At 56.0% G+C, this 18737-nt stretch overlaps 1 protein-coding gene across 3 annotated transcripts in view; it reads right to left on the reverse strand.

Moving 5' to 3' along the window:
* Nucleotides 1–592: 592 nt before the first annotated feature.
* The window catches only part of CDC42BPB (CDC42 binding protein kinase beta), a 60103-nt gene continuing 41958 nt past the window's right edge, over nucleotides 593–18737 (reverse strand). The window contains exons 22-34 of one of the 3 annotated variants that reach the window (XM_034642068.1): nucleotides 18543–18620; nucleotides 16960–17065; nucleotides 15874–16010; nucleotides 15093–15232; nucleotides 13840–13921; nucleotides 12609–12825; nucleotides 12346–12408; nucleotides 10614–11210; nucleotides 7817–7914; nucleotides 7445–7735; nucleotides 6884–6989; nucleotides 6728–6798; nucleotides 593–1935 (exon numbers count right to left, since the gene is read on the reverse strand). In XM_034642068.1, the coding sequence (XP_034497959.1) occupies nucleotides 1804–1935; nucleotides 6728–6798; nucleotides 6884–6989; nucleotides 7445–7735; nucleotides 7817–7914; nucleotides 10614–11210; nucleotides 12346–12408; nucleotides 12609–12825; nucleotides 13840–13921; nucleotides 15093–15232; nucleotides 15874–16010; nucleotides 16960–17065; nucleotides 18543–18620 (2118 nt within the window). In that variant the 3' untranslated portion in view covers nucleotides 593–1803. Of the gene's footprint in view, nucleotides 1936–6727; nucleotides 6799–6883; nucleotides 6990–7444; nucleotides 7736–7816; nucleotides 7915–10613; nucleotides 11211–12345; nucleotides 12409–12608; nucleotides 12826–13839; nucleotides 13922–15092; nucleotides 15233–15873; nucleotides 16011–16959; nucleotides 17066–18542; nucleotides 18621–18737 lie in introns of those variants that run through there. The other 2 variants (XM_034642069.1, XM_034642070.1) reach the window with 2 other exon arrangements.

Genomic DNA, 18737 nt, shown 5'->3' on the forward strand with positions numbered 1-18737 from the left:
CCTGGTGACTCTGGCCTGCCCCATGCCATCCTCTAGGGCCGCTGAGGGGCCACTGTGCTTCTGTGTGGACAGGGTCCCCCTGCTGCTCCAGGCAAACGCACAGACGGGAACCTCTCCTCTGCGGCTTCTCTCCTGGGGGTCTTGCTCGGCGTTGCAGGGTCTCATGGGTGTCCCCTGGCCCTGCCCGTGGCCCCTGAAGGCTCCTACTTCTCTCAGGTTGAAATTCCAACCCAACTGCTGTGGCTGGCTACCTGGAGGCCTGGCGGGAGCACCCAGCCAGGTGGCCCCTTTCTCCCCCCAGTGGCCCAAGCCCACCCCTGCCTACCGTTGTCAGCGTGTCCCCCCACGAAGGACCCCATCATAGACTTGGAGGGCCAGAGTCCTACTCTTTGAAACCAGCTCCTGCCACATGGAGACAGGTGCTTTTTGCAGGACCCCCCCCCCCCCCCCCCCCNCCCGCCCAGCAAATGACTAAGACCACGCCTGCAGACAAGGCAGCTCCCCACTGCCTTCCGGGGAGGAGCTTCCAGCACAGGGCACCACGGAGACACAGGCCAAGGTGACAAGTCATCACATTCAGACAAACCACAGAGAGCTTTAAAACTGCTGTCTTCTGCTTTATTGGCAGGTAAATTGTTCAAAAATGTTCTCACGATTCAATAATTACAAAGACTCAGACTTACATTAAAAAAGTAAAAACCAGAACCCCCAGCAGGTGCCAGCCCCAGCAGAAGGCCCGGGGGTGGGGTGGGGTGGGCAGCAGGTGCTGGGTGTGTGACACGCACAGGCGGGCCGTGGTGCCCACGTCACTCAGTGCCGACTCAAGGTAAGTGCACGTCTTAAACAGCGTCGCCAAGAATGTCGACCAGCGGGAGAGCAGGGAGAGCCTGTCCTGGGCTGAAGACAAGCGACGTCTGCTGGCCGGTTAATCCCAGGCCTTTCACAACAGGCCACAAACCTGATTACTCAACACAGCAGCAAGGAAGGGGGGGGTCAATCCACGGGCAGAGCCAATGTGCAGGAGTGTGTCGGGCGAGTCTACGTGATGCATACGGGCACTAATCACGGGGCTCCATGCAGGGACGGGGCGGGCAGGGCGTCCTGGCGCCCGCGGTGGGGCTCCGGGGGTGCCAGCCTCCTGTCACCTGGCAGGCCCCCGGCCCGGCTGCAGCTGTGCCAGCGCGTGGACTTCACAGTAGCGAGACAGGTGACACTTGATGGCTGTGACCGGGCACACACGCACACACACGGGACCCAGGGCAGGGGTCGCTCACCGGGGGCCTCTGGCCATGGCTGCAAGGTCGGCAGGAGGTCTGCAGCTGACTGTAATGGCTACGTGAATAGAAAGGCCACCGACTCACCTCCGCTTTCCTGTCTTTAAGATTCTAGTGACACTGGGACTGAAACACAACTTCCTACGATTCTCCTAAGGTCCTAGGGAAGTTTCAGGGAACAGGCTTGTCACGGAGGCCCAGCAGAGCTGTGCAGGGCTTGCTGGCGAGGAGGCTGGCGGCCGCAGGGCCCCACGTGCCTTCGCAGCCGGTTCCGGGCGGGGGAGGCTGGGTGCTGGTCCTTTACGTGCACACGGAACGGTGCTGTCCCACAGCGGCGCGGGTGAGCGGATCTGGCCCACCACCAACCATGTGGCATAAAACTGATCGTTATTATAATGAAGACTTTTATCTCCGTATCTACAAATTGAGTCTGCATTTCCTTGGACAACACTGGGGGTTGGCTCCGTCTTGGCACTGGCAATGGAGGACACGCCCAGCTCCCCAGCCCATGGTGGTGAGGCTGGTGGCTTCAGGCGTCGTAGGCTGGTTGCTCCAGGCCTTCAAGGGGGAGCTGGCTCCTGTGCGGTGAGTTGGGGCTGGGGGGGCCGCTGGGGTTGGAGCTGTTTGATGGAGTCGAGTGTTTGGTCGAATCGGAGTCAGGCTGTTAACACAAAGGAGGGGGACAGCATAAGAACCAACCGCCCTGGGCCTGTGCGGGGCGCGCTGCCAGCCAGACGCCAGCATCTGGGGGGGAAGATGGGACAGCTGCTGCTTCCCTTCTGGTTATGACAACACTCTCTCTGAGCATTTCACAGGGTCCTTGAGATCAGAAATGAAAGCCCAACCCGAAGCCCACAAATAACTCAGTAATTATAGTTACAAAGAAGAACGAGCAACTCAACAGTGAAGAAACCAGTCAGGGCGCTCTTTCATAACAAGGGGTGTCGATGAAACACCCACAGCTCACTTCATACTGAATGGCGCAAGCCGCAATCTCCCGCGAGGACAAGGTACAAACGAGGACGCCTGCTCTCACCACTGCTGGACGTGCCACACCGGAATCAATTTAACCGAAGACATGAAACACCTGCATGCTGACGCCAGAGAGCATTGGTGACAGAAGTTAAAGATGGCCTAAATATACGGAACATCTCACGTTCACGGACGGGAGGATCCAACAGCGTTAAGACGGCAATACTCCCCCGAAGCCATCCACAGACTCAATGCCGTCCCTACTGAAATTCTAATGGTGCTCTCTTTTTCCAGAAATGGGAAATGGCAGTCCTCAAATTCATATGGAATTGCAAGGGGCCCAGAGTAGTCAAAACAATACTAGGAAAAAAACTGGGAGGAACCACACTTCCCAAACCTACTCCTTCAAAATGTACTAAAAGGCAGCAGTACCCCCAACGGGACGTGCGTCGGCATAGAGACCAGTGGGACAGAACTGAGCCTAGAAGTAAATCTGTACAACCATGGGCGGCTGGTTTTTGACAAGGGTGCCAAGACTGTTCAATGAGGGAAAGCAGTGCCGGGCATCCACATGCAGAAGACTGAAGTCAGATCTCCACCTTAAAATAACTCAAAGCAGACCAGTGACCTACATATGAAGGCTAAAACCTTAAGACTTAGAAGAAAACAGGAATAAGTCTTCATGACTTTGGGTTCAGCAATGAATTCTTAGATATGACCTCAAAAGCACAATCAACAAAAGAAAAAAAATTGGGTATCACCCAAATTAGAAGCATCAAAGGAAATGATGACAAAGGTGAAAACACAACACACAGAGTGGGAGAAAATATTTGCGTGTCACATCTGGGTCAAGTATCCAGACGACATAATGTACTCATCAACCCAATAACAAAAGACAACTCAATTTACAAAAACGGGCAAACAACTAGACATTTCTCCGAAGGTACAGAAACAGCCAACAAGCACAGGAAAACGATGCTTAACCTCACCAGTCATCAGGGAAATGCCCATCAAAGCCCCAGTACGCTACAGGAACTTCACACCCCCCATGGCGGTTACAGAAAACACCACCACCACCACCACCAAAAACAAGGAAAGGAAGAGTAAGCGTTGACAAGGAGATGGAGAAATCGTCACCCTCACACTTCGCTGGCGGGCGTGAAATGGTACAGCTGTGGTGGAAAGCAGCTGGATGGTTCCCAAACAGCTTAACCTGTTCTGCGGCTCCGGACGTACCCAGCCGTGAGCACAGGCGCTCCGGCGAAGGCAGGCGCGCACGCGTTCGCGTCTGCAGAGCTGGATCCAGCCCCCATGCCCACCAGGGAATCATGAGGACATAAAATGAGGTACATCCATACGATGGAATGTTTGGCAACAGAAAGGAACGACCTACTGACCCCTGCTAGAATGCGGATCAATCTGGAAGACCTCAGGCTAAGTGAAACAGGCCAGACACAAAAGGCCGCGTAGTATCCGCCTCTGTTCATACGGAATGTCCGTGACAGGTAAATCCACAGAGACAGAACAAAGGTCTGTCGTTGCTCAGACGAGCCTTGACGGAGGGACATTTTGCAAAAGAACTGTACTTTTCATAACAAATTTAATGTCATTGGAGAGAGAAAGGCTGGACCCAGACCAGACCCAGGACGACAGGATGCAATGTGTGAGCCTTAACCAGATTCTGGTTTCAGAACAGCCAGGCCCTGGGCACAGACGGTCCCTGGCAGGATGCCAAGGCAGGATGTGAGCCCTGCGATCCGGGAGGAGACACCTGCACCCTCAGGAGATCCGCGGAGAACTGGATCAGGGGCTGTTGTGATGTTGCCCCTTCCTTTCTGTTGGGTTCCCCCCACAAACCAAACAGGGAGAAGTAGGTTAGATAAAGCTCACATGGGATGTTCACACTAGTAATCTTCCAACTTTTCTGAAGGTCTGAGATTTTCAAAATACACAGCTGAGGGGGAAAAAGGTAATAAGAGAAAAAACCAAGGCCTACCTCTAGAGCCGTCAGTCTTAGGCAGGTTTAAGGGCATTCTATGAAACCTTCCAGAAAAGAAAATGGATATATTATGGCTACTACAAGATGCAAACTTCGTCAGTCCAAGTTCAGGCTAGCACAGCTCTGAGGACAAAGGCGGCCAAGGACAGCACAGGACACGAACTTTACCGACAAACACTGTCAACACAATGATCCCAGATGCCATCTATTTGAAATAAGAACAGCATGTCACGACCAGAGAGGAGTTCCTCTCAGGAGGCAAGGCCACTCTGACACGAACAGGCTGGAGAGAAATCCCATGAAGGTGGTCACCGGGGAACCTCTGATGAAAGCATCTGATGAATGTTCATCACCCCTTCCTTACCGAAAAAGTTCTTCCTGAGTTGGGAGGAGAAAACCACGTCCTTAGCCAGAACGGACAGGTGGCAGGAGTCTTACTGGAGTCCGGGCGGGGGCACAGAGCCCGTGGTGTCGCCGGGCCACACCTCTGCTCTCGGGAGCCCCAGCCAGTGCGCTGAGTGAGGCAACACCCATCTCTGCACCCCCACCCCACCCCCTCCCAGGGTCAAAGAGACAGAACTCCAAGGCCATCAACCAAACACGAGCGCTAATCAGAATTCAGCAAAGTGGCTGGACACTGAACAGTCCAAAGTCGCCAGCTTGTGCAGACACCAGCAATAACCACCAGATATGTAATGGAAGATTGCAGTCCATTCACAGCGGCAATAAAAACCTTCAAATTCCTAAGAATAACTTACCACACACATGCACTACCTGTAGGAGGAGAACCATCAACGGAGAGACATTCGATATTCCCACACAGGAAAGGTCAAGATGATGAATATCCCCCAAATTAATCTACAAATTCAATGTAATCCCAATGAAAAGCTCAACACAATTTTTACCTTTTTACCGTGAAGCCAACAAGCTGCTTTTAAAATTCATTTGGAGTGGGGTGCCTGGCTGGCTCAGTGGGAAGAGCATGTGACTCTTGATCCCAGGGTCATGGGTTCAAGTCCCACACTGGGTGTAGATGTGACTTATAATACACTTAGAAGAAATAAAATTTACTTGCGGAAAATAAAAACAACTAAAAAACTGTTACAAAGGAGGAACGAAAAGATCTGCTTTGCCCAGTCTGCTACAGGCGGCACTGACAGAGGAAAAGAATCCACCGGTTTGTAGATGGACTGTTCAGAAAGAGAAACAAATAAAGGAGCTTAACTTTATATAAAAGAGACAACATTTCAAGTTGGAGAGAAATAAATGGCATGGGGCCAGGGTGCCATCCACTTCCGAAATACTTCAGCTAGGGTCCTTGCCTACAAACATGCAGAGTCAGGGCACTCTTTCTCACAGTCACGAAGGCGTGACACACAGAAGGGAAACCTCGCCAAACTCCTGAAGACACTACCCGGAACGTCTGTTTACCTTAGCTGAGAAAGACAGACCGGGCTTCGTGAGAATCAGTACCTGCCACAGATCATGTTCACAGCGAGAACAGAGCTTCTGGGAGTCAGGGAAGGAGGGGGCGAAGGTGTGCAGCCGGACCCCGGAGGAAGAAATGGCCCACGTTTGGAATGACTGTGGACCTCGGAGACGGAGCAACACGTGGAGTAAGACCTGTGTTTGCCTCCCCGTGCCGCCCCGGGCTCCCGCACTGTCCCCCCGCACTGTCCCCACTCCCCTCTCTCACCGACACGCGCCTCAGCGTGCACGAGGATGTGCCCACCACGGCAGGGTCTGGAAGGCCCAAAGAAGACCCGAGCCGCGCTGGCCCCGCACGCCCTGATCCCGAATGGCCATCAGAGGAACGGGGAGACACTGACATGGAAGGCTCTCCAAGATGCACCAGGCCCCCTGTGCGTTAAAACGCGTGCAGCTACCAGCATGTTACATCCAGATACGCACAAGCACGCAGAGGAGTCTACAAAGGAGAAGCTGGCTGGGCTTTTCTTGGGAAGGCTTTCATTTCTCAGTCGTTCGGCAGGGCGGCCCCTACCGATCAGTGCCCAGGAGGCTTATGGCCCCCGCCCGCCATGCTCGGGGCGGCCACCAGCTCCTGGAGGGCCCAGGCCCTCGGGAGCAGAGCCCGGAAGGAGGCCTGGCTCCAGAGGCCTTGGTCTGATTGAGGAACGCGGTGCTGCTCAGGCCATTACCCGGAAATGGGAATCCGCATCTTTCTCCCAACAGGCACACGGTCACAGAGCCCGTGCCGTCCTACCCCTCCTGTGGCACAGCCTGAAATGTCAGGAGTGGGGAGCTCCAGAGGCGCTGGTGAGAAGCACTCAGGTCCACACTCCCCAGGCTGCTCTTCGTTCTGCAGTGGTGATGCAGGTGTACCCCTGCCCCTCTTTCCCGGGCCGCTGGGCCCCACGCGGCTGTTCCAGGTGGGGTGAAGCTGCTGTCACCACTCTGATTCTCCTCCATGTGAGGAGCTGCAGACACTCAGGGGGGGTCTGTGGAATGAGGCAGGTCTTACCTCTTTGTCGAAGTCCTGGTCGGGGTCGGACATACTCCTAAGAGGCACAGCCACTCCGGGCTCTGACCCACCTACGGAAAAGGAGAGCCGCCATCTTAGGGAGACGAGTCCGGAACCCCAGCAGGCCAGGTCCCCACCCTCAGACACCCTTGGTACCTGATGAGGGCCACGAGATGTAGGGCTTGTTCCTGGGGGGAGGCTGCCGGGACAGGCCGGGGGGAGCAGGGCCAGGCCTTTCCTCCTGGGAGGGGGGCACGGCGCTCTGGGTGGAGAGAAGGGCAGTGAGCGGGCTCGGGTGCCCAGGCTGGGAGCGCAGGCTGACCCCTGGCCCAGCAGGTGGGGCACCACAGAACACAGCCGGGGTCCTGGGACCTCACTCTCTGCACAGTGGCGCCAGGCCCATTTTGAGCTAAGAATTGGGAATGACAACTGTAGGCCGAGTCAAATCCTAGCTCACGTTTTTAAGTGAAGAAGCATGCTACCTGCTTGTAGGAAGATGTTCCTGGGAAACCATTTTTGACAGCTAGTTTCCTCATAAAATACTACCAGCCTGAAATGGTCACGGACCCCAAACGAGTGTAAATGCCCTGGTGTTCAGAGTCACGCACATCCACACACAGCCCCTGGGAGCAGCCGCGGGGCCGGCTCGGGCAGGGAGGCGCCGCCCCCCCTCCGCCCCGCTCCGCCCCTGCCCGCCTGCCCGCCCCGCGAGCTCACCAGAGGCAAGTCCATGAGCACCTGCATTCCATCACCCGGGCCCATGTGGGCCACGTGGTTGAAGTTGGTCGGGTTGGATATCATTTTGGATCTCAGTTCTGGGTCTCTGAGCATCTCTCTGAGGGAAAGGAAAGAATTTCTGATTCCCNTCCCGCCGGTGCCACGCGGCCCCCCCCGCCCCCCCGCCGCAGCCGCCGCCGCCTCACCAGCGAACTTGCTCTTGAAGTAGATCAAGCGCGGCGGCTCGCAGCTGAGCAGGTTGAGGGTGCCGTCGGCGTTGAGCGGCCGGATCTGTGGGGAGGGAGGCGGACAGGAGGGTAGCGGCGAGGCTGCGGCCGGCAGGAGGCCGCCCCGCCCCGCCCCGGGCCTTACCCTGCGCAGGCCGATGGTCTGAACCCATTCCATGGTGCGCACGTCGAACACGTCCACGCCGTACTCGCTGTACACCGTGACGTGGGACGGGCTGCAACCTAGTGCACACGGGGCGAAGGAGGTGAGCGACCCGCGCGCCCGGCCCCACCGCCGGGGCGCTCCAGCAAGGGCCACCCACGGCCACGCCGCGCTCAGCCTAGGGCTCACGACCGGCTCAAAGGGCAGGAACTTGCACGTGCCCGCTCGAGAAAGAACCTTCGCTTCCAGTTCACAGACAGCCCACACGTTCGAACCCTTCCCGGCCCCTCTGTAACTGAACAGCACTTCAGATACCACAGGGCAGTCGCTGAAGGGCGGTCGTGTAAAAAGTTAGCCTTTCACGTAGCTTCCTTATAGCATTACTGCAGAAACAACTGCTTCGGGCTCAACGCATCTGAAACAGGCAGGGCCCGGGCGTTGCTTTTGAGGCAAAGTCCTTTAAGAGATGCCAGAAAGTCAGGTTTCTGAGTAAATACTTACAACCTCACACGAAACTGCTGCCTAGCTCTGGGGCCACAGTCCTGCTGGGCCCCGCCCCCCCGCTCACCCACTGGCTGGCTCTCAGACTGGGCCTTGGGGTGTTCGCGGGCAGCCCTCTGCTAGGCCGGTCGGAACACACCCGGGCCGGCACCCAGCTTCCTGTGCCGAGCCCTGCAGCGGGGGGGCCGATCCCTCCTGGTCCTCAGTGATGGGACACTGCCAGGTGGGCACGGGTACACACCAAGGACCGGCCCATCTGGCACTCGAAGTTTAAGGGGACAGTCCCCACCTTCAGAACTGCAGTAAGACTATCTGAACCGGGGGAAGGAGAGCAGGCTGCAGGAGAGCGCCTGCCAGGGATGGCGAGGCAGGTGCGAGGCATGCGGTGGCGTCCCCAGCGCCACGCTGCGGAAGCACAGAGCCCCGTGGACGGCACGGCTCGCCCCGGCTCCGGTCCTCCGGCCTTCGAAGGCTGAGTTAAACTCCCTCGCACCCTGCATCACTAACTGAACAGAAGCCTTTGAAAGGCTTCTCCTGATGTGTTGCCGTCAACTTCCCAATGGGCTGCGCGCTCAGCCCCTCTTTTGAATACACACTGGAAAATGAAACAGGGTTTAGGAAGTGGCCAAGTGGCCGGAACTAGCCAGCAGCCCTTCACAGAAGTGACATGCAGAAAAACTTTCTGAAGTAACTTTCAGAGGGCCGTTCTCCACACAGAGGCCCCTGGGGCAGCTCCTCTTACTTGGGGACATGTGGGGCTTCCTTTGCAAGGAGCCAAGGAGAGATCGGTGTGTGTGGCTTGCTCATAAAAGTGATCAACTGAGGCGTCCAGTCTAAAGAAAACTGTAAATTTAAAACATCAACAGCAGGAGCAAGAGGACGGGCTGGGGAGCCTGAGAGATGGGCGTTGGAGCCCGGCTCCACTGTGTGCCGCATGCGCGGCCCTCTGTCCTCCTTGGCCAGGTGGGACTGACTGCGCCTCCTATGTGACTGGGCACAGGTGAGCACACACGTGAATTCTCAGCACGGGTGTGGAACGAGGAGGCAACAGAGTTTTAGTTCTCCAGCCTGAACGTTAGTGACTTATTTTTCGCCAGCTCTAAAACAGATCTGGCATCCGTACTATGCACAAGGGAGCAAAAAGGCCACAAGGGGGTAGTGAGAACTGGAAAGGCCAACACAGGAGCACTAGGCGTGCGTGCCAGCCACACAGCCAGGATGCCAAAAACATCACGCTCAGTGACCCTTCCACAATAAACTTTTCAAAAACTCAGGGTTCAGAAGGAAAAGACTGTGATAGGCAGGGTTGCCATGTGGCTCTGAGGCTACTCCTGTCCAGGCTGCCCATGAGGAGGAGGGGACACAGCAAGGAAGGGACCTGGCCTGCCACCACCTGCCTGCCCGTCTGTCTACTGCCCTGGCTGAGGGCTGACCGAATGAAGGAACATGCAGAGGCCCAGAGAGCCGAACGCCGGCGGATCCCAAGGGCCTGACGTCCCGGTTCCAGCACCCGTGGATACTCTGCCAGCTTGGTGTGGCCAGTAACGAGGCACACAAAATGTCATCGTTTTAGATAATTAAGGAAAAATATCACCTCCACCTCCCACCCCACCCCTCCTCCCCCATCAGCTCAACATCAGCGTGTACCCTGCGGCCTGTCTCATCACTCCCTGCTCTTTGTCCAACCTGCTGTTTCTCTGACTTGGGAGACACCGAGCAGGTGATCTGAGTGCATAGAGTCTGCTGAGAGCAACAGACAGTGTGGGAAGCGCCCCACGGAGCCGACTCGGGGCGCCGGCTCATCAGGCTCAGGCCTTAGAGACTCCTGTCCGGGGACCCCGTTCCACAGAAAGCCACTGAAACTAGGCAAACAAAGGGACGTGGCTCCCAGCATTTCCAGGGACATGTCTGTCCCAGCAGGAACTTTAACCTGCACACTGGAGCTGAATTTTTTTTCTGGCTACCAAAACCCTTTATCTTGTTTTTATCACCGTGTGAGTTTATAAATCATGCCCCTCAGGGTTCTTCAGCTGAGAGGCCCCTGCAAAGCCCTGGTGCTCCGAGAGAGGCTGGCGCTAGAGGGAAGCCCCCCACCCCCCAGCTGGCCCGAGATGCGGACCACACCTTCTCTTGAAGAAATGCATGGGGCCCGCCTCTCTGGCACCTCTCTAACGGCTCAACTAAGGGAACTGAGACACAAACCAAAGCAAACTAGAATGCATGCTGTCGAGGTGAAGAGCAGCAACAGGGATATGGCAACAGAAAAACATATACATACTACAGGCAACAGGCGCCGCAGGCCACATGAGCTCCTGCATGCGTGACCTCCGACCTTGTGGGTCCACGTACAGTCCCATGTGGCTGAAGCAAAGCAGGTACTCCTCGCTTTTGAGCTCCACAGCACAAAGGGCATCAAAAGACTGCTGTGAGAGGAACGTAAGCGAGGGGTCATTGGGATTTACCAGGGTTAGAGCCTGCCCGTCCCCCTGGGGGCTCAGCAGAGAGAACCCAGAAGGGTAGCCAACACAGAGCTTGTCCTTGAGCACGGCCATCCACTGCACAGTGCCAGGGGCCACAATTTCATTGACCTTCCTGTGGAAAGGCCTAGTTCTCTGGACCTCATAGCAAAGGACCAGCCGTTTCACAGCCGCAAACAGGCAGGTGGAGGAGCTCTTCTTCAGTGTTGCGGTCGCTATGAGCTGGCAGCCTTTTGTTTCTGGAAGCTTGATGTCGACATTACTTTCTGCCCCATCGAAGGCAGACCACGGACAGAGATGGACGTGGTGATTCCGGCCGCAGAGGAGGACAGCGACTTTCTCTTTGGGAGCAAGCTCGATCTGGTAGACTTTCTTGTAGTCGGCAACACGGACGATCACTGCGGGAACGGGAACAGCAGCATCTCACAGCGGCTCATGGGCTCACGGCAGCCCAAGCGTGCCAGGAACCTCCCCATCGACTCCCTTCCCCGCCAGCCAGCTCTAGAACACGCTCTAGGATGTGCCTCCACCCCTGCCAACCTCACTGTCCTACAGACGCCAGGGCAGCGCCCCCCTTCAGAAGCCCCCAGGGGCCACCATTCTCACACTCCTCCCTCTGCCTCTGTGGTACCAGCCCCCCCATCCCGGCTGGAAGATGCTGAGTGCACTGCGGCCTGGGGGTGGTGGATCTGGACCTCTTTCCAGTTCATCCCTGAAGACAAGAACCCTCGGGTTTGCATCTGGGGAATAAAGGTCTGTCTTCAACCTCGCTGGATCCTCAGATAAACTCTCTGAAAGCACCCGCCCCCAATTTAACCCAACATCCCCAATACCCTAACTGGTTTAGGACCTGCACTAAGAGCTCTCTGAGCAGAGCCCTTGGTCTGGAACCTGAGGGACCAACAGCCCTGGATGCGGGACGAACAGTGGCCACCCCAGGAGGTGACACGCGTTCACACAGGGCTCAGCAGGAAGGGAACGCTGCCCACCATGGAGCAGCTCCTTATTTCTGGGGGACGTGCCAAGAGCATGGCCCAGGGCCCAGGCCGGTTCTAGTCTTCCATTTCTCTCCTGAGACACAGGGCGGTGAAGAGGGGAGATGTGGGATACTTTGCATTTTCTTGCCAGAAGAAGGAAATGTCAAACTTTGAAGCAGAGAAGGAAAGTTTCAGTAAGGCCTCAGAGGAATTCAGTACATGATTCTCCTTCTAGGAGGCTCTCCCTGCCTCCAACTCCCTCTTCAGTCCTCTCCTTCACGAGCTCAGTGAGCGCCCACCCGTGGTGCTGGCTGGTCTTGTGCTCTGCTGAGCCTGTGGGTAGGGCCCTGCCCTGAGGCACCCGTGGACACCCCAGACATCCGCTGAACATCTGTCTTGTCTGTTGCAAATAACATTTCTCAGCTGTCTGCCTTTCCCTTTGTTTACGTAATTCACACATCTCTGAATGCATCTTGGCTCGTGCGGGTTCCTGCTACTCATCCCGCACCTATCTGCACGGAACGGGGAGGACGGAGAGCAGCTCCTGTGCACTCACCATCGCGGGTCACCTCTATGACATAGAGCCCTTCTTCCAGGCCAACCACGATCCTATCTCCATCTGTCAAGGCAGGAGAGGTAAGAACAAGACATGAACGTCAGTACTGTCGACACATATCACTGGTTTCTCAAAGCAGATGCAGGAACTTGGTTCCAATGGACAACACGTGGCCGCCGTCTGCTGGAGGGCAGATCAGAGACCACAGCACCCGCTAACACTCTGCTGTTCCGCGCTTCAAGAGCGTGGCCCCACGCACGCACCCAGGACGGCGGCGCTCAGGACGGCCTTGATGAGAGGCAGAGTGCTGTCGTAGGCCTCCTGCGGGACATGCACGACCTGGTTCCTCAAGCGGTTCTTGTGGAGGATTGACTGCAGTCCTTCTAGAATACCAACCCACTTCCTCTTTTCGTTCTCATTTTCTGTCAGAATGAGCAGTGAGCTGGTCTTAGAAGGTGTCCCTAAGAGAGAGGCTGTCACCTTCGTGACAGACAAAGAAAAGAGCCATAAGACAACCAAAGCACAGCACACAGACGCCCACAGCCTGGCCTGGCCACCACCTCATGCTGGAGGGCATGCGGCCCAGCACTCTGACTCAGGGCAACCTCGGAGTCCCGATTCTGGGGTGCCCACAGAGGCTGTGAGGGGCTCTGCTGCCATAGACAGGGGCCCTGCGTCCCTGTCGGATTTCGCTCTTGCCAACAGTGTGATGGAGCTACCCCATTTTATGACGGGTTTCTTGAATGACCTTACTATAATTAACAAAGAACAGGGAAAACCGAATCTCCCACAAAAACACTCTGCCCACACATGCTTCCCCGTGAGCATCCCCTGAGCAGGAAGCAGGAGCCTGGAAGGCGCCGGCTGCTAGAATGGTCAGCTTTTAAGCACACGGGATGACACTTTTCTGCATCATACGTATGAGGCAGTTTCTGAACGGATAGGCGAGTTCAGAAAAGACGATTCTTGGACTTCATTTTGTGGTCAGTGAAAATTCTTCTGTGTTTATAAAAATTCCGAACAGAGGTGTTGGGGGTGATTCTTTCCCTAATCTACAATCGCTTAGAGGCTTCCTAATGCCACACCATCTAACATGAACTCAGTGGGGGACGCTCCATCTCAGCCAACAAAAATACTGCCGGGAAACGTCTACTGACTCCGTCTGTTTCCTCCAGTTGAGGACAGTAAGTCCCAGGGAGGGGAGCCGCGGCGGCATATGCCATCCATAAAGGACCACGTGGCGGCTGTGAATGCACGTACAGACTGCGTGAGGTGCACGATGGAAGGCAGTGCTGGTGACGTGGGGGCGACGGGACCCCAACACAAGGGAAGGCGTCTGGAACAAGACAGGAGGTGCATGAACAGAACGCCTACTCCCGGTCTGCTGGCCCCTTGCTACCGCACAGTGAAATGCTCCCAAGAACTGTTCCATTTTAACCACAGGATTTCTTTTTTAGGATGAACGAAACATCTCTAAGAAACAAAGACGCATACCCTGAAGATACACGGGATGTCTCGGCGGGAAGCATGTATGACGTCTGAGGCCAGGACTGAGCTCACTGAGAACTCCTCATCTCTGGTAAGAAACAGAACACTTGGAACATCAGAAAGAAATATGCACATGGGACTGTCCCCCACCCCCTGTGCTACCAATCTCCTGAGAAAGGATACTTCCATGGCTCTACTTTCTAGAATATAATGTTGGCCCCTTGCCTCCACCGGGATAAGAAAGCGCTTATGCTGACAAAGCTCACAGACTCGAGAATCCTGCAGGTGTTTCAGTGATGAGGGACGTGTGAGACTAAAAGCACTTTCCCTGAGCCACATGGTTCTAGTCTGTGCCAGACGCTTCCAGACACAAACATACGCTCATTTGGCCCGTACTTGGCTACAATCAAGTGGCCGCTTGGTGACGGCCCCTAAAGAACATGGCACAACCTGCACAAACAGTCGTGTAAGCCCCGTCAGTCACTAAATCCTGGGCTGCACCTGACACCACATCCTGGGGCCACCTGTGCCCACTGACAGACAAGCAGGGTCGCCTGGGGATGTGGAAGTGGGGGGTGCTGTGGAGGTGACTCAGCTACACGTCTGTCCCTGAAGCTGTAGTCAGGGGCACCTGGGGCAGCCCGTGGCCCCCAGGCACCAGTGTGGAGACTGAGGCGCCAGGCCCTCGCCCACGGCAGATGCCGACGGGCAGACGGGACACCAGACCCTGTGCTGAGCATGCGCCTTCTAGGAAGTGCTTTGATCTTCACAACAAACCTCCGACCTAATGATGTCATCATGCCCATTTTACAAATAGGGAAACACAGAGCTGGACACCAGTCCTAAGAGAAGCCGGGAGGGAGGGGGGATGCTTTGCCGCCTCTGTCTCTCAAATGCGAGGAAGGCAGGTGATGAGAGATGCATGGTGAGGGAGGGTGTCATGCGGCAGAGCTCTGGGCTCTAGATTTCCGTCACAGAGAGGATGTGCAGGTGCTTACACCTTAGGCTGGGCAGTGTGTTTCTGGGAAGTCTTTTCCCGTTCCTGGGGCAGGTAGTCTTATGTTAAATACCTATATGCCAAATTGTTGAGTGCAAAAATACCCACACGGGGAAGTTTCTAGCACGCGCGTCAAGCACCTGTTTTTAGAACTGCATGATGACCAAGGATATGAAAGTATACATGAGGTTAAAGATTACCCGGCAACAAATTCCCATTTTGGGCTAAAGAGAAGTCGGTCAGAACTCCACACAGAACAGACCTGAGGTCCAGGACCTGGCTGGCGACAACACCAGGCTGGGTGGATTTTCCTTCGGGCAGGTCATACAGAAACAGCTTGCAGTCACAGACTACTGCGTAAGCCCGCTGCCATCCTTTCTTCACCCCAGTGGGCTTCGGGACCTACAGATAACAGTGAGCACATTCCAATGGACCGGAAAGGCCAGCCGCACACGTCCAGGCAGCGGGAAGTGCAGGCCCCGGGCCCCAGGAGCCTCCTTGCCAAGGGTTTCCTTCCAGCTGCTGCGTGGCTGGCCTACTTCTCCAGGGACAGCTCCCCCATGACCCTCCCAGACTGGTGGCCAGAGCGGGGTCTGGGCTCAGGAAGACTCAGGGCACGACTGGGGAGGGGTCCATACAGGATATAAGATGATGCAGGGGACAAAGTGGGCAACTCAGCAAACAGGTGTGTTCATACCACACACAGAGCATCTTGGAACGTCGTAGCTCTGAGGCTGTCCGGACACTGGTTATCAAACAGCACTCGGCTCTGGAACCCTACCTTTAAGTGTCTTTAAGTGACTGAAAGGTGGACGGGGGGCTTGGAGGACGGAGGATGTTTCTGGGGTCCCCAGAACCTGGGCCTGAATGCCTTACTGCCCAGGAGGGAGGCCTCCCAGGACCAGCACAAAGGTCACTTCACAAAGCAACAAAGGTCGGCTGTCAAGAGCAGTACGGCGTGACTGTGGGTCATCACGCCCGAGATGGGGAGAGTGGAGCTGATGCAAAGTGCCCTCCCCCGCCCGGGCCTTCACACGTCCTACCTTGACGTAGCCCTTGTAAGCTGTTCCTATGCCCCTCTGCACGTCCACGCCCAGAGGCCGCTTGGACTGCTCAGGAGGGATGGGGCACACCTGGGGAGCGCTCTCTTTGCAGGACACATGGCAAGCAAACGAGCACACTGGAAAAGCGAAGGAGCACCGCCATCAGAACCTGCATCCTCCAGAGCAGAAACCGCGGGAGAGTATAGGCCACAGATGCGGCCACGCGGTAATCCCCACGTCAGGGCAGCGGCCTGGACAGGCAGTGGAGCACACGGTTTCTGGAACAGTTCCCACAAAGCCCAGGGACTCTGGCACTGAGCAGCCCTCGAGCATGTACGTACTGCTCCCCCAGGAAGCTGGGCCTCACTCCCCATAGCTCTGTCCCCAGATTGCCTACAGAGGAAACCACCTGCAGGCATGTGACGGGGCAGCAGCTTCAAGGACAGAGGGGGGTCCTGGCAGCCGATCAGAAGGCCTGCCAGGGAACAAAGGAAAAGCCTTCTGCTACCAGGAAGAAGTACATAAAGCCGCTTTTGCAGAGCACTGTTGCCCAGCTGCTGTCACCTGTCCTCGTGTGTGACTTCAGCTGGCTGCTCATCTGAGACTGGCGATCACACTGCACCGAATCGGTCATGTTGGCGAGCGTGCATGTGGCACAGGGCAGCCGTGCACTCAGAGGTTACGAGGCCAACAATGACGCCAGCAGAGACAAACACCGGTGCTTACCCTCAGATGACGTGACAGGGGAAGAGCGTAAAGTTCTGTTTAGTCTCTGCTCTTCCTGACTTTCCAGAAGAACCATGGACATTTCATTTCACAGTGAACAATAGCCCACAGAAAACCCGCGTCACCCTGTGCTCTCCCTAATCTTGTGCTCTCCCGCGGCAGAAAGGAGTTGGGACTGTTGTCTCCCAAAGCTCGACTGAGCGTTTATAAAACTAAAGAAGAGAGAATCTGTCCTCGGCTAAATCCCCACTGGCTCCATATTCCAGCCCCATCTGACTTTAGAGTAACTGCTCCCTCCCCCCCGCCCCGGTGAGCCCCAGTCACTCGCTCTCGCCCCCGTGGCCTGTGGCCGCCACTCACCCTCGCAGGCGTAGCCCTGCCGGATCAGCCCCACCATCAGGGATGTGCAGTGGCTGCACTGTGTTGGGCTGGAGAAGGACTTGATGCTGAACTGGTGAGCTTTTGGCTGGAGGAAGAACACCGAGAAGGTGAGACCCAGGCTCCGAGCAGAGACCATCAGTCTGCTTGTGATCAAACTGATAAACTTGGGGATGACCCTGAGGCGGAGAATGTGCAGTTTCACTCTGATGCGTGTATGCTCCTGACCGGTCGGAGTTGACCGAAGAGTAGTGCTTACCACCCACCTACCGAGCTTGAGCCAGAAAAGAAGTCAGCACATGCCTCCTCTGGCGAGCGCTCCTGCGCCCAGAGACAGCAGGGTGGCGGGGCGGGGGAGCCGCGCTGGCACAACCGACGCGCTCTGGCGCAGGTGGCTCGCCTCCTGGAGACTGACGGGGCCACGTTTTGACGGGGGCTGCCACGCAGGGCTGTGTTTGCATGTGAGACCCAGAGGCACGCAAGAAACGAACGGCAGCCCTGTTCCTAAGAGCAAGGGCCTGGACGGACCAGCTGTCCCTTGTTGGGAGGGCAGGCGCATCACGACACAATCCACGACGGAACGAACTGTGAGGCTGAACAGAGCAGCAAGCTGGAGACACTCGGGACGGCGAGCGTGTAAAGCTCTGACACAGCAGAAGAAAGGATTACTACTCGGGGACACAAATTCTATGGGACCACGTGTAAGAAGCAAAGGAATGGGCAACACGAAATGCAGAGGGCAGTTCCCCGGACGCTACAGGAACCTAAGCCCAGAGCCTAACAAAATCAGTGTCTAGCTGGCCCGCTGTCTATGGCTGAGGCCATGCCTTGTTAACGGAGAACGAAGCATCTAAGCGCATCAAGCCAAACACTTGCTAATATGGAAACTTCGGGCCTCCTCACAACGAGAACTCCGAGAGCTGGTGTGCAGCTCTCCACACACACTTCTGGGAAAGACGAGGTACAGGACTGCACTCTGGGTGCTGTTCCGCCTACTGGGGGGGGGGGAACGCCCCTCCACAAACCACATGGTTCTTCTGTTCCAAGGGCAGATGGACAGAAGTGCTGGAAGGACCGCAGTGGACACGTGACCAGAGTGGTCACTGCCGAAGGGAGTACGATCTGGGAGATGAAGAAGAGGAAACTGAATTCTGAAATTTTGCAATTAACATGCGACCATGAGTCATTCACTGGTTGAATTAAGGAGACACAGCGTCAGGGGCACCGGGGTGGCTCAGTGGGTGAAGCGTCTGCCTTCAGCTCAGATCATGGTCCCAGGGTCCTGGGATCGAGCCTTGCATCAGGCTCCCTGCTCAGTGGGGAGTCTGCTTCTCCCTCTGTCTTTCCCCCCTGTTTGTGTTCCCTCACACACACTCTCTCAAATAAATAAATTCTTAAAAAAAAAGAGAGACACAGGATCCTGACACTTCACGGACCACACACTGCTCACAGCAAACCATTACTAGGACACCAGGGTCTCACCGTGCATACAAAAATAAGTCTTATTTATACAAAGTTACCTTCTAAAAGTGAGAAGGTGGCACGAGTGCAAAGCCAGGCCCTACCTTTGGTCCGGCCAGAGCGAGGGGCTGCGTGGTGGGCAGCGGCACAGTGGGTGGCCTCTGCATGGCCCGAGCCATGTCCTAGGGACAAGCAGGGACAGGTGAACATCCTCTGAGCTCGCTACTGCTCTTACATGTCATACTTTGCCTGGGATTCGTTTCGCTCTAAAACTGATTAATAATGAACGGCATGTTTAA

The sequence above is a fragment of the Ailuropoda melanoleuca genome, chromosome 14 (genome assembly GCF_002007445.2).
Source record: "Ailuropoda melanoleuca isolate Jingjing chromosome 14, ASM200744v2, whole genome shotgun sequence".
Classification (NCBI taxonomy): domain Eukaryota; kingdom Metazoa; phylum Chordata; class Mammalia; order Carnivora; family Ursidae; genus Ailuropoda; species Ailuropoda melanoleuca.